Source organism: Vombatus ursinus, unplaced genomic scaffold (assembly GCF_900497805.2).
Source record: "Vombatus ursinus unplaced genomic scaffold, bare-nosed wombat genome assembly UNPS02007612.1, whole genome shotgun sequence".
Classification (NCBI taxonomy): Eukaryota; Metazoa; Chordata; class Mammalia; order Diprotodontia; family Vombatidae; genus Vombatus; species Vombatus ursinus.
This window is the reverse complement of record NW_020947390.1, coordinates 10,571,621-10,585,135: the sequence shown is the minus strand read 5'-3', so window position 1 is coordinate 10,585,135 and position 13,515 is coordinate 10,571,621. Positions and strand designations below refer to the sequence as shown.

The 13,515-nt window shown below is 34.6% G+C and overlaps 1 protein-coding gene across 4 annotated transcripts in view; it reads right to left on the bottom strand.

Annotated features, from left to right (window-relative positions):
- Positions 1–13,515, bottom strand: part of CUL5 (cullin 5) — a 127,273-nt gene that overhangs the window by 33,973 nt on the left and 79,785 nt on the right. For all 4 annotated transcript variants that reach the window (XM_027849500.1, XM_027849501.1, XM_027849502.1 and 1 more), the window contains exons 3-7: positions 13,089–13,188; positions 10,629–10,805; positions 8,814–8,955; positions 6,508–6,653; positions 6,345–6,425 (exon numbers count right to left, since the gene is read on the bottom strand). In XM_027849500.1, the coding sequence (XP_027705301.1) occupies positions 6,345–6,425; positions 6,508–6,653; positions 8,814–8,955; positions 10,629–10,805; positions 13,089–13,188 (646 nt within the window). The remainder of the gene's footprint in view (positions 1–6,344; positions 6,426–6,507; positions 6,654–8,813; positions 8,956–10,628; positions 10,806–13,088; positions 13,189–13,515) is intronic.

The following is a 13,515-nucleotide window of genomic DNA, read 5'->3' as shown; positions in this document are numbered from 1 at the left end:
TTTGTAGACATATTTCATACTACTCTCTTTTATGTACAGTACAGTCTAGCCAAAATGGATTATAGCTGTTCCTTGATTTTACCCTGTACTCTTGTCTGTCTCTGTGCATTTGGGCAATTCACCTCTTTTACCTGGAATGAACTCCCTCCACATTTCTTCTAAAATCCAGTGAAGCACAGCTCAATACTATCTTTTCCTTGAGGCCTTTCCTGATCCCTCCAGCCAAAGGTAATCTACTCTTTCCTTGAATTTTTCATGCCTCTCCTCTCTATTTGACCTTTCCTATACACTTATCTCATTCTACCATAATTATTTTTGTACTTGTCTTATATCCTTAATAGATTTTAAGTTCGGGGTAGATAGGTGGCACAATGGATAGAGCTCCAGCCTTGGAGTCAGGAGGACCTGAGTTCAAATCCAGCCTCAGACACATGACACCTAATAGCTACGTGACCCTGGGCTTGAACCCAACTGCCTCACCAAAAGGCAAAAACAAACAAACAAAAGCCAAAACCAATAGATTGTAAGCTCCTTGAAGGCAAGGATTGTGTTCTTAAATTATAAAATCTGATAGCCAGAAGGGACCCTCAGTAGTCATATAGTCTAATCCATAGTTAAACAAAACAAAAAAAAACCATTTTATCCTATCAGACGAGTAGTCATCCAAGTTATCCTTGCAGATCTCCAAAGAAGTAGAAGTCATTTTTGATATTTTTCATTTACATATAGTAGGTGCTGGAGAAGACTTCTGAGAATTTTTTGGACAGTAAAGAGATAATCAATCAATACTTAAAAGAAATTAACTCTGACTATTCATTAGGACAAATACGAAAGCTGAAGCTTAAATACACTGGCTACATAATGAGAAGATGGGACTCGTTTGAACAGACTTTGATGCTGAGAAAGACTGAAGGCAAAAGGAAAAGGGGACAGCAGAGGATGAGATGGATAGGTAGTGTCACTGAAGCAACAAACATTAGCTTGGACAGAATTAGGGAGACAGTGGAAGAGAGCAGGGCCTTGCATGCTATGGTCCCCAAGGTCTCAAGGAGTTAGACACAACTGAATGACTCAACAACAACGTGAGTAATAAATATTTGCTGAATTAAAATGGATAACACTACTGCTAACATATTTTTGTGGATATGGTCACATACAATGTTACTAACCTTTAATTTAAAAAAGAGAAAAATCAGACTTCCTATACAAACAATTACGGATAAAAATTGGCAAGCCCTAAAAAGAGTACAAAACTTCTCCTTTTGATCTTTAACCAAATATTAGGCTATCCTTTTCAGTAAAGTAAAGAGGTAGTGATGTCCAAAAAGGATAAGGAGAAAAAGTAAATGGAGGAGAAAAAACTAATTGGAATAGGGGAAAGAATCTAAATTTGGCCTATCATGTATGAGGAAAGGATAAAAAAAAAAGGAAATTAAGGTTTAGAAAGGAAGAATTAAAATAATGTAATTAACTGTTTCAAAGAAAACTGGGAAGATGTATAAATTGATGCAGAATGAGGAAAACAATTTATATAAGAACAAGAAAAACAACCGGAAAGAAGACTAGAAGAAAAAAATCCAACCTATACATAGTTAAAATTGGTTAAATAGAAACAAATTATTGAGGTGTGTTAACATTTTAAATATGAAATTGAAGCTAGATCTGAAAACTCCAAAGGTTGAAAGAACTGAAATAGGGAAAACTACCTTCTCTGTTCAAGCAGACTATGGGAGCTCTCTCAAATCTATGGAAGTGTTAAGCTCAAGCAGCCTTAAGTTGGTTCTCCAGAGCACTCAAAAGTGAAAATCTGGCAATGGTCATCACTTCTGAATAATAATAATCACTATTTTCTTAAATGGGAGTTACTATAATATGAAACAGATGAACACAAAATAAAATGATTTTGATTATAAGTAGTTTAGCTATTATTATATTACCATTACCTTTTACCACATATGTATGTATAGATAAAGATATATAGATATATAAAACAATTTCTTACAGAATAATAAAGTCTAAAAATATCCTAAACCAAGAAGAAATTTTATTTGATAGCTTGACATACAGATTATTTTAAATACAAATCAGGATGATAAATAGTTGGGCAGTTATGGCAAAGTTAATCGATATGCATAACCAATGCTACTAGCTCAGGTTTACCTAAAACAAAACCATATACCAAACTCTTATGTAAAAGCAGTGTCTGTGGCTTAGTTAGTTGCCTTGATTCTCCACTTGATTTGTTCTATTATGTAGAAATAGCAATGAAGTCTTCATACTCTAACACTTAGCTTCCCATATTGAACAATCTTCTTGTGAGAACAAAGATGTGAATCAATCTGCCCCAGACCAGAAAGCAAACACAAAGTTTCCCTCCATTAACCTGACCATTTTGAAGTTATTCGAAATCCAAATCAAATGAAAATACAAACAAAAAAATCGCAGGCGTTTATGTCTTGAATCATGAAACAGAATAATTCAATTTTAATAAAGGCTGGATCTGATTTCAAAATGAACTGACTTCCTAACTATTGTAAAAAGTTTTTTTTATCACAATTATGATCTACTTGTAATTATATTATAAAAGATGGTGTTTTTATATTTTTAAAATATAATTTTATCTTTTCTGTGATTGCTTCAGAAATTCTCCTAAGATCAGAAATTAAACGTGAAGTGAATGAAAATAATTTCTTCAGTCAATCAAAGAACACTTACTATATTCCAAGCACAGTGATAAGCAATGCAGATAAAAGAAAGGCAAAAACATAGTCCCTGCCCTCAAGGAATTCACTGCCTAATGGGGGAGACAACATACAAACAACTCTATACCAATAAGATATATATAGCGTAAACAGAAGGTAATCTCAAAAGAAAGGCTTCCTGTAGAAGGTAGGATTTGAACTTGGTCTTGAAAGAAACCAGAGGCAGGAGTGAGAAGGCAGCACTCCAGAAAGGGGAAACAGCCATTCCAAAGGTATGATGGAATTGCAGGATGGAGTGTCATGTACAAGGAATAGCAAGAAATTTAGAGGAACCTACGATATGATTTCATATTGTAAGGGAATGAATGTAAGAAGCCTGGAAAGGTTGTGAAGGGTTTTAGTTTCAAATAAAGCATTTTATATTCAATCCTGGAGGTTAATAGGGAGCCACTGGAGTTTAACAAGTTGGGGGGGGGAGCACAGGGTGAGACAGTTAGACCTACACTTCAGAAAAATCACTTTGGCAACTGAGTGGAGGGTAGACTGTGGTGAGATTTGACACAGGAAAACCAACCAGCAGGCTGTTGCAATGGTCTAGATGTGAGGTAATAAGTTCCTGAACTAAGGTGATGGCAGTATCAGAGGTGAGAAGGGGATGTATATGAGAGATGTTATGAAAGTAGAAACTATAAGATTTGATGATAGACTGAATATGTGAAGTGAAAGTATGGAATTGAGAGCGACACTGAAATTGTGTGCCTTGGTGATTAGGAGGATGACAGTATTCGTGACAGTAAGACAAAAGTCAGGAAGAAGGGAAGATGAGTTTGAGATGCCTATAGGAGAACCCATTCAAGATGTATGTAATAAAATGGTCAAAGGATACAAACAGGCAGTTCTCAGATGAAGAAATTAAAGTCATCTATAATCATATGAAAAAATGCTCTAAATCACTATTGATTAGAGAAATGCAAATCAAAACAACTCTGAGGTATCACATCAGACTTATCAGATTGGCCAAGATGATAAAACAAGAAAATGATAAATGCTGGAGAAGATGTGGGAAAATTGGAACACTAATGCATTGTTGGTGGAGTTGTGAAATGATCCAACCATTTTGGAGAGCAATTTGGAACTATGCCCAAAGGGCTATCAAAATGTGCATACCCTTTGACCCAGCAAAAGCACTTCGAGGGCTGTATCCCAAAGAGATCGTAAAAACTGGAAAAGGACCCACATGTATAAAAATATTTATAGCAGTTCTTTTTGTAGTGGCAAAGAATTGTAAATTGAGGGGATGTCCATCAACTGGGGAATGGCTGAACAAGTTCTGGTATATAAATGTAATGGAATACTACTATGCTATAAGAAATGTTGCAGGCTGACTTCAGAAAAACCTGGAAACACTTGTATGGTCTGATGCTGAGTGAAGTGAGCAGAACCAGAAGAACGTTGTACACAATAACAGCCACTCTGTGTGATGACTAATATTGATAAACTTAACCCTTCCCAGCAATACAAGGATCTAAGACATCTCCAAAGGCCTCGTGATGGAAAATTCTATCCACATCCAAAGAAAGTATTGTGGAGTTTGAATGCAGATCGAAGCATACCATTTGCTATTTTTTTTCTTCTGTTTAGTTTTGTTTCCTCTTTCTAGTGGCTCCTCCAATTGGTTCTAATTCTTACTTACAACATCACTAATGTGAAAATATGTTTAATAGGAATGTATATGTATAGCCTACATCAGATTGTGCGCCATCTTGGGGAGGCTGGTAGGGAGGGAGGGGGAGAAAAATTTTAAACTCAAAAGCATATAGAAGTGATTGTTGATAAATCAAAATAAATTAATTTTTTAAAAAAAGATGTATATAAGAGACAATGGAAGACATCTGACTATAGCTCAAGAGAGATCAGTGCTTGATATATGGATCTGGCAATCATTTGTATTGAGATGATAATCAAATCTATCAGAGCTGATAAGATCACCAAGTGACATAAGTATACAGGGAAAATGGAAGGGGAACCAGAACAGAAACTTGGCAGATACCCATAGTTAGTGGACATGACCTGGTTACAAAGAAGGCTGAGAAGAAGCAATCATACAAGTAGTATGAGAGTCAGGACGAAGGCAGTGTCATGAAAAACTAAAGAGGAGAGAGTATCCAAAAGAAGGGAGTAATTAATAATGTTTAAGGCTATTGAGAGATCAAGAACGATGAGAATGAAGACAAAAAATGAAGCAATTAAGAAATCACTGATAACTTTGGAGAGGGCAGGAGAATTTCAGTTGAATGATGAGGTCAGAATCCAGACTGCAGAGTCTATAAGCAAGTGAGAGGAGGGGAAATGATGGTACTTAGCGTAGACTACTTACTCAAGGAATCTAAACATAAAGGGGAAGAGGGATCTCAGTTGTGTCAGGGGAAGGATTTTAAAGGATGGGGAAGATATGGGCATGTTTGCAGGCAGCAAGGAAACAGCCAGAAGATAGTGAGACTGAAAATTAGAGTAAGAGGAAGGATGAGAAATGAGACAATTTGCTGGAGAAAATGGAAAGGCATAAAATTAAGGCTGCATGAAGAGGTGATTGTTTTGGTGACAAGGGCTACTTCTTCATGTGAGACAGGGTGGAGGAGAGAGTGGGTGAAGATATCTGAGTGATATGAGATAAAGAAGGAAGAAGAGAAAGTTCTCATTGAATGGCTTCATTTTTTTCAACGTAGTACAAAGTGAGAAGACATGAGGAGAGGATACCATATAAGGGTTGAAGATGGATAAAAAGGTTTAGAATCGCTGCTGTGGTGAGTGGGATAAAGAATTTATTAGGGAGGTGTAAAATGACTATAGTGAGGGTCTAGTGAACATAGTTTCATGATTTTTCTACAGCTCCATTCAGAAAATAGGAGTGAAGAAGGAGAGTGATGAAAATAATCTAAAGTTAGGATTTGGCAAGACATACTTGGTGAAAGAACAAAATTGAAAGGCATTAGATTGTAAAAGACAGTGTCAAGCTGAACTGGTTTACTAATGGATAAAGGAGTGGAGGAGAGTGTAGTAAAACAAGGATAACAGCCTGGGAAAAAACTAGAGTTGGAAGGATAGGAGGTGACAGTGAGGGCAAAAGACAGAGTCAAGGGTTGTAAGGTAGAGAGAAAAATGTAACGATAAAATATGATGATCAGATAAATGAATTTTGGAATTTATGAACACAGACGTGGAACACTTGACGGAAAGAACAAGATCAAGGGTATGACTACCCCTTTGTGTAGCTGAAATGGAAGGGAGAATCAGGTCATGGGAACTGAGTAGATTAAGGCACTGAGTTAGCATAATGGATGGAACATCAATGTTTATGCTGAAATACAATGGTATGAGAGGAGGAGTTGGGATGGGGAGAAAAATTGTGAAGCTAGGATTAAACTTACTGAGGAAAGAAGGACAATGTCCTGGGTGTTGACAGGTAACAGTCACTAGAATCTGGATTAAGTGATAAATTTTAATATAGTGAAGTGGCTAGTTGGGGGGACATAAATGTCACTTTAAAGACTAACACAATACAAAGTACCTGATTAATTGAACCTACTTAATGTAGTATAATCAACCAACTCTACAGTATACTGATTTGCAAAAAATACTTACTGCTTCTACAGAGTTACATTCTCGCCTTGTTTCTAAATACCGAAGTGCTCTTTTTTCTTCTTCTTTTAATTTAGCATCTGCCTGTCCGAAAGCAAAATGACAATCATTTTAAGAAGAGTAATAGCATAGTAATAATTATCTTATGTGGTAAGTTCTGACTTACATATTTCATATAGTTCTGTACACCATTTTGTTGTAAATAAGAAGGGGCCTGTGTTCTATAAAATCTTTCTGTCGAATCCAAGTATGCCTTTTCAAAATTGTCTCGGTAAATTTGAAGCTTATCCTCAGGATTTGAACAGAGATTAACTAAAGAAAAAAAAAACCCAGAAAAAAATTTCACTCCAGTTATGATACAATTCAGATATAAATATTTGATTAAATAATTAAAAAACATAGACTTTAAAAGAAAACTAAGGCCCCAAGATTTTAAGTACTACACACAGAGACTCTAGACACACAGTGCCAAGAACAATACAAATTCTGTGTCTATATGGAGTACATAATTTAGTTGGGAGGAAGAGACACAAATCCATAAAAAGATAATATAAGATGGCAAATACGCAGCAGGTGTGTGCTACAGACAATAAAGCATTCTAGTAATTTGAAGGAGAGAAGAGATCATTTCCAGTTATAGTGTTTGAGGAAAATGTTATGTAATAGGTGGTTATGGAACTGGACCCTGAAGACATTGGATAATTCAGGAAAGGGGGACAATGTTCTGGGGCAGTGGGAAGAAACAGTTGGCAAAGTATAAGCAGAAACACAGAAGTGCAAAAGAACAGGTTACGCATAGGAAGGATAGAGTCCTTATGAGAAGTTGAGAGATTTGAGGTTTCCACTTTACATATAGATAGAAATATAGGATTTAGGATTATATATCTAGAGATGGAAGGGACATTGGAGGCCATCTGGTCCAACACTTTCTTTTTACACATGAGGGAACTAAGGCCCAGGAAGGTTATGTTTTGACCAAGGACACAAAAATAGTAAATGTCAGAGGCAGGATTTAAACTGTGGACATCTGACTCCATAGCCAGTAATTTTTCCCCTATGTCACACTCAAGCCATACTGTATAAAGCCTTGACTACTAGGTTATAAAAGCTGAACTTGATAGTGCAGAATTACTGAAGGATCTGAATAGAGAGTGACACCAAAAAACAAAAAAGCATTGTTATATGTCATCAGTATACATAGTACATTTATACAGGAGGGGGAACACAAAAAAAGAAACTGGGCAAAGAAGCTATTCCAATAGTCTAGGAATGAAAGAAAAGAAACCTGAACTAGGATTGCAACAGTAGGACTAGAAAGTGGGTATCAAAAGAGTATGATAATTAATTGGATGTAAGGACCAAGCAAGAGGGAAGATGCAAAGATGGAACCAAAGAGTCAAAGTCTCAAACTTGGTTGTCTAAGAGATTGTCAGAGATAAGAAAATTAGGACTGGCTGTTGGTTCTGAATTTTGGAAATATAAAAGGAATTAGCACATTTCCCAAACTTAAACATAAATGCAAAAGTTACTTGTTAGATGACTGTCCTTATTTAAATTGATCCACTTGGCACATCTACTAAGAAATTCAGATATTTACAGCTTAAATACCAAGAAGAAGATATCCAATGGAGTAAACAAATGGTAAGCTCTTTTTTAAAGGCATGTTGAAACCACCTTCTTCACCACTATCACCACCATCAACCAATTATCATCTGCTGCCAACAGGCCAGAGAGGCTGGGAGGTGCAGCAACCACCAGACCACTAGCTCCTCTTTTAGTATAGTCCCCAAAGACATCATAAGCATACTCTGTGCCGATGTGACCTAGAAATTTTCTGAAGGGACTGCAAGCGCCTGGCTCCTCAGCAACCACTGCCACTGAAGAGTCAGAAAAGAAAGTTCTTGCTGGCAGAGGCTTTGACCCTATCAAATTGTTCATCAAAAATAGTTGTGATTTTATCTGTGGAAAAAACATTAAAGTAGATACAATAACATCGGCTTTACTGCTATACCCCGAAGTCATTTTCATCTGACCTGGAGCTGAAATCTCCTGTGTGTTTTGTCTCCACCATTTGAATGTGAGCACCTTGAGAGCAGGGACTATAAATATTTGTCTCTCTAGTACTCAGCGCATAGCATATAATAAATGCTTTTTCATTTATTTATCCAGGACAGAAGTTCTTAACTTTTTTGTGTGTCATACACCCTTTTGACAGTCTCATGATACCTATGGGCCTCTTCTCAGAATAACATTTTTCAAATGAATTTTAAAAATACATAGAATTATAAAGGAAACAAATTATGTTGAACTACAGTTATCAACCATATATATACTTACATATAGTGAATAGAATCCATGTTAAGAACCTGTGATATAACACCAACGTTGCTTAATGATAATAAGTTCTGCCCCACAAAATACATCAGTTTCCAAAAAGAAAAGGTAATTAACATCACAGAACTAAAAACATACCATAGGATTCTCTCACTCCAATCACCAGTTGAGAATCAAAAGCTTCTCCTAATCTCTCTGCATGGACTAACTTCATTGCACTGTCCTGGAGTCTGTTCTTTATATTTGAAAAAATTGACTCATTCCATGTATCAAGCATGAGCTATATAAAAAAGAAAACAAAATCCAGTAAGTATAAATTTAGAAAGAATTACAGCAAATATAAAGAGTAAGAGTGAAGACTACAAAAATAAAAAAAATCAAGTATCTATTTACCAATTTTTCAGCCTTCATCCATTTAAAAGCTAAAACATCAAATTTTATGTTTCAAATCAGAAAGTGATGGTTTTTGAAAATCTTACCTAATCTTGTTGGTCAACTGCTCAAAATACATATTTTATTATCTTTTTAAAATATAATACCATGTTTATAAGCACCTCAAAACATACAAGAATATCACCTTCCTTTAAAAAAAAAAAAAAAAAACAAAAAACTCCTGTGAGGAAGACAGATATAATTCTGTGGAAAAAGACAGAACAAAAATCCCACAATCAAGTAATTTAAAGGAATGTTTTAGTACAAAGAAATCCTTAAAATATTTTTCTTATTTTCTAATGCTTTCAGGATTGAATATGGATTTCTGTAGATCAAAATTATCAAAATAAGTATTAAGAACATGTTGCTAATGGTTACTACAGAATTCAATATATTTAAGCAAATTCTTTATATTAAATATTGATTCTCACTAACAGTTTGCCCATTATGCCTCAAAAATCAAATTTTACATCTGAATACCTTAAGGAGGTATTGAGCTCTTTAAGTTTCTTAAAATATCAGTCCTTTTTCTACAAACAGTCACAACTTAAGAATTCTAGTCCTTTATAGCAGTAAGTTTAAATGACATGTTCAACAAATCTAGATGTAAAAGGAAGAAGATGAAAAGAGAGGGAGAGCAAATTCATTCAATAGTTATAACTATAATAAAAACAAATTATATCTTATAATTCTACTGTACTAACTTATCAATGTGCCAACAAATTTATTGTCTCATTTTACCCAGTAAGTTGGGATATGATCATATTTGACAGATGAGGAAACAGACTCAGAGATGTTAATATGACTTGGGTAAGGCCACATATAGAATCACAAAACAAGGAATGTACACCAAGTCCCTTCATTCCTCTTTCTTTTCACCATAAGGTGTAAGCACTATGTACAAATAAAAAATTATTTGCTTGCACAGCTCCCTTGCACAAAAAAAAAAAATTTAAATTTAGTTAAGGAGACAAAACACACATAGAAATGACTTAACACCTTTAAGTGCAAAATACAGTAGAAGCTGAATCTATAAATAGTGAGAAGTCTCATAAAAGTAATGTCAGGTCAATGAAAGCTGAAGGGTGAAAACAACTGAAGCATGACTAAACACAGAGAAAGGATTAGAAGAGAATTAAATGCGATGGAAAAAGGAGTATATGAAGGAGGGAAAGTGGTCAGATTACAGAAAGCAACACAAAAACAAAACAGAAGTAATGAAATAATAAAATGGAATAATAATGCCTGCAGAAAGAAAGGAAAAAGGAGGAAAGGGAAATTCGGGTGAGAAGTAGGTAATGATGTCTGAAGGAAATGAATTAAAATCGTATGAACTGGTCAAAGTTGGAACAGATAACAAGAAAAATATGTTGAAGTTAAAGCAAGACCTGAAGTTAATAAGGGAAAATACTTAGTTATTAGGTAAGAATCAGCAAGGATTGAGGAAGGAACATGAATTTAAAGGGGAAGAAGTAGGTCAAAAGCTACTATATGACAGGGCAGTGAGGCAACTTTACCTACCTTTCTAACAATACTGTCTTCCACATTCGATTTTTTGTTGCTGCCCTGTTTGCCCATTAATGTAATCTCTAGCTGACAGAATGGCTTAGGTAAGATATCACACTGCGTAAAGAATTTTCTCCACTCTACAATGTATGCTTTTAGCAGTGCTGTATCATCCTGATGGCTCAGTACTCTCTGAAACAAACAGAAAAAAAATTCCAGCTAAAAAGAACACATACAGCCAACACTAAGAGAACAAAATGACTTTAAAATACGTTATTCTGGTATTTTCAATTGAATTGGTGTTAATCTAAGTAACTATATTAAAGGTTTAAAAAAGTACCCTCTTTCAAAGGTTGTATCTATGTATATGTCTCTTTCTAGTATTTAAATTCTGAGTCAAATACATTAGATTCTGTCCTCAATTAGACCCTATGGGACACCATACACCCTACGTTGGAGAATATCAAAATGAACTCTCAACTCTTGACTGTGTGTTAGACAGAGAGACTGTAATTATTTCATTATCTGGATTTTACATACAGTGTTCGGGATAGATACTCATCAAATGTTAAAAATACAGCAAATGATATTTTCAATTTATTTTTGTGCATTAACAAATGAACTGCTTTAATTTTAGAGGCATAATTCAACTTCATCAGAAGCCACAAATTTAAAATTAAGAACAAAAAAAAAAACCCCATGAATGCTTTTCTATAAAATTTCAAATTGCACTTAGAAACAATGTAAACAGAAACAAAACTTTTGATTAAATTGTGTTAACAATAAAACATTCAATATTCTTTTTTTTTTTTTGGCTAGGCAATAGGGTTAAGTGACTTGCCTGGGGTCACACAGCTAGTAAGTGTTATGTGTCTGAGGCCGCATCTGAACTCAGGTTCTCCTGAATCCAGGGCCGGTGCTCTACCCATTGCGCCACCTAACTGCCCCCAAACATTCAATATTCTAAAGAAAATCTACATACAATGTTATCATTCCTAACCAAGATATTAGCTGCCATATAATATATAACACAAGACTTATCAATGCTCACCTTTGATACTTTAAGTCCCTTAATTGCAAAGGAAAAATTATCTTAACCCAGAATAATGACTGTATATAAACAAAAACACTGATATGCAGAGATATAAAAGTGCTAAGGAGCTAATTCATAAATTTAAAACTCTTATTGGTTTGTTTGAACTATTACTGGCACTGGCAAATTAGTGACCTTTAAAATTTAATTAAAAGATCAGAAACTCCAGTTTTCTATGGCTTCCAAACTTCATAATATAGAAAGCAAAATCTTGTGGATCTTCCAAATTGGTATAAAAACAGTGTTTTAGTGGTATGATAACTGATACAATACTGAGATATTAATATTTTGCTTCATTTTTCATTTTCAGAAAGCTAATAGTAATAGTAATTACTAAAAAAAATTACCAAAAAAAAAAGCTAAAAGTAATAGTTTTGAGAAGTATAAAAATACACATTTTTACATAGGTCAATTATCAATACGCTCTGGTCCCAAAGTAGTATTTTGGCCCCTATGACAGGAAAAAATTCAGTACTCATTAATTTCTTCAGATTCAGACATTTTTTAATAAATCATTAGAATCTGATAACCTTGGATACAGTGCAAGAATATTTTCCTTTACCTCTTTTTTGTTTCTTTGGAATTAACAGCATCCGTGTCAGAAAAAAAAAAAGCTAAAATTCAGCAGTCTCTTGATTAATAAAGAAAAGAGAAAGCAAGGATAACTTAAAACCCCTGATAATCCAAAAAGCAATGTCAGTCATTAGCTTCAATCTCCTCCTACCAATTTACAAGAGCTTCCAGCAAGCAACTGATCTGACTGATTTGGGTTTCAACTCATTGCTTTCCTGTTACCTTCTAGAGGACTGATAAAGAATGAAATGGATAAAAGGTAAGCAACAGTAAGGAAGAGCAAAAACACTAGATAGATATAGTCAGTACCATAAATATTTGCTGAATTGAGCTAAATGGATAAGCTCCTGAGTAACTGAAAGTTGACTATCTGTTAGATGTTTTAATTACAGGTAAGCTTTACTGTGCTACCACACTTGAACTTTAGACTCAGTAGCAAGAATAGAAGGCAACTTAAGAATTTCCCAATGGATTAAGGACTCTGGCATAGAAAAAAAAAATTCTGTTATCTATGGGTAGAAGTCTTATAAGAGGGGCCATAATCAACATACCTGTAGCTACTGGATATAGCACCAAAATGATAATCTTGTCAGGGCACACAGTTTAACACTAAATTAGCAAAGCAGGAATAAATATATAAGGAAAAATATTTTAGGCATAAAATTTTACAGACCCATTGAATTCTCAAATAATCTAAAAATCAAGATACATTACATTTCACAAATCAGTCTTCACTGAAAGCAAAATATTAATTTCAAAAAGCAACCATGTCATAAAAAGGCTTTTAAAATTAACTTTCAAAGACTCACTGCCTGTGCTTGTTTAATAAAATCAAGTATATCTTCTTTCAAAGCCTGATGGATTTTTGCTGGGCCTTTATCATCCCACAGACAAACTGCATGGACATCCCTAGAAAATAATGAAGGCAAGTCACCTTTAAGGGCACAATTCTTATATGTGGTCACTGTATATATACCAATATGTAACACACACACACACACACACACATATACACACATTTGCTACACAGCTTTAGAAAGAAGTTCCTAAGAGAGACCTATAAGAGACTAATCTATACATGTTTCATTACTCTTAAAAATAAAATAATACATATCAATGTTCTCTACAGAACCTAGTCTCTCATTCAAACTCCAGTCAAGCTCCATCACATACAACTTATTCAGTTTCACATTCCTTCAGGTATTTACTATTTACACATTCCTAAGTTATTTACTT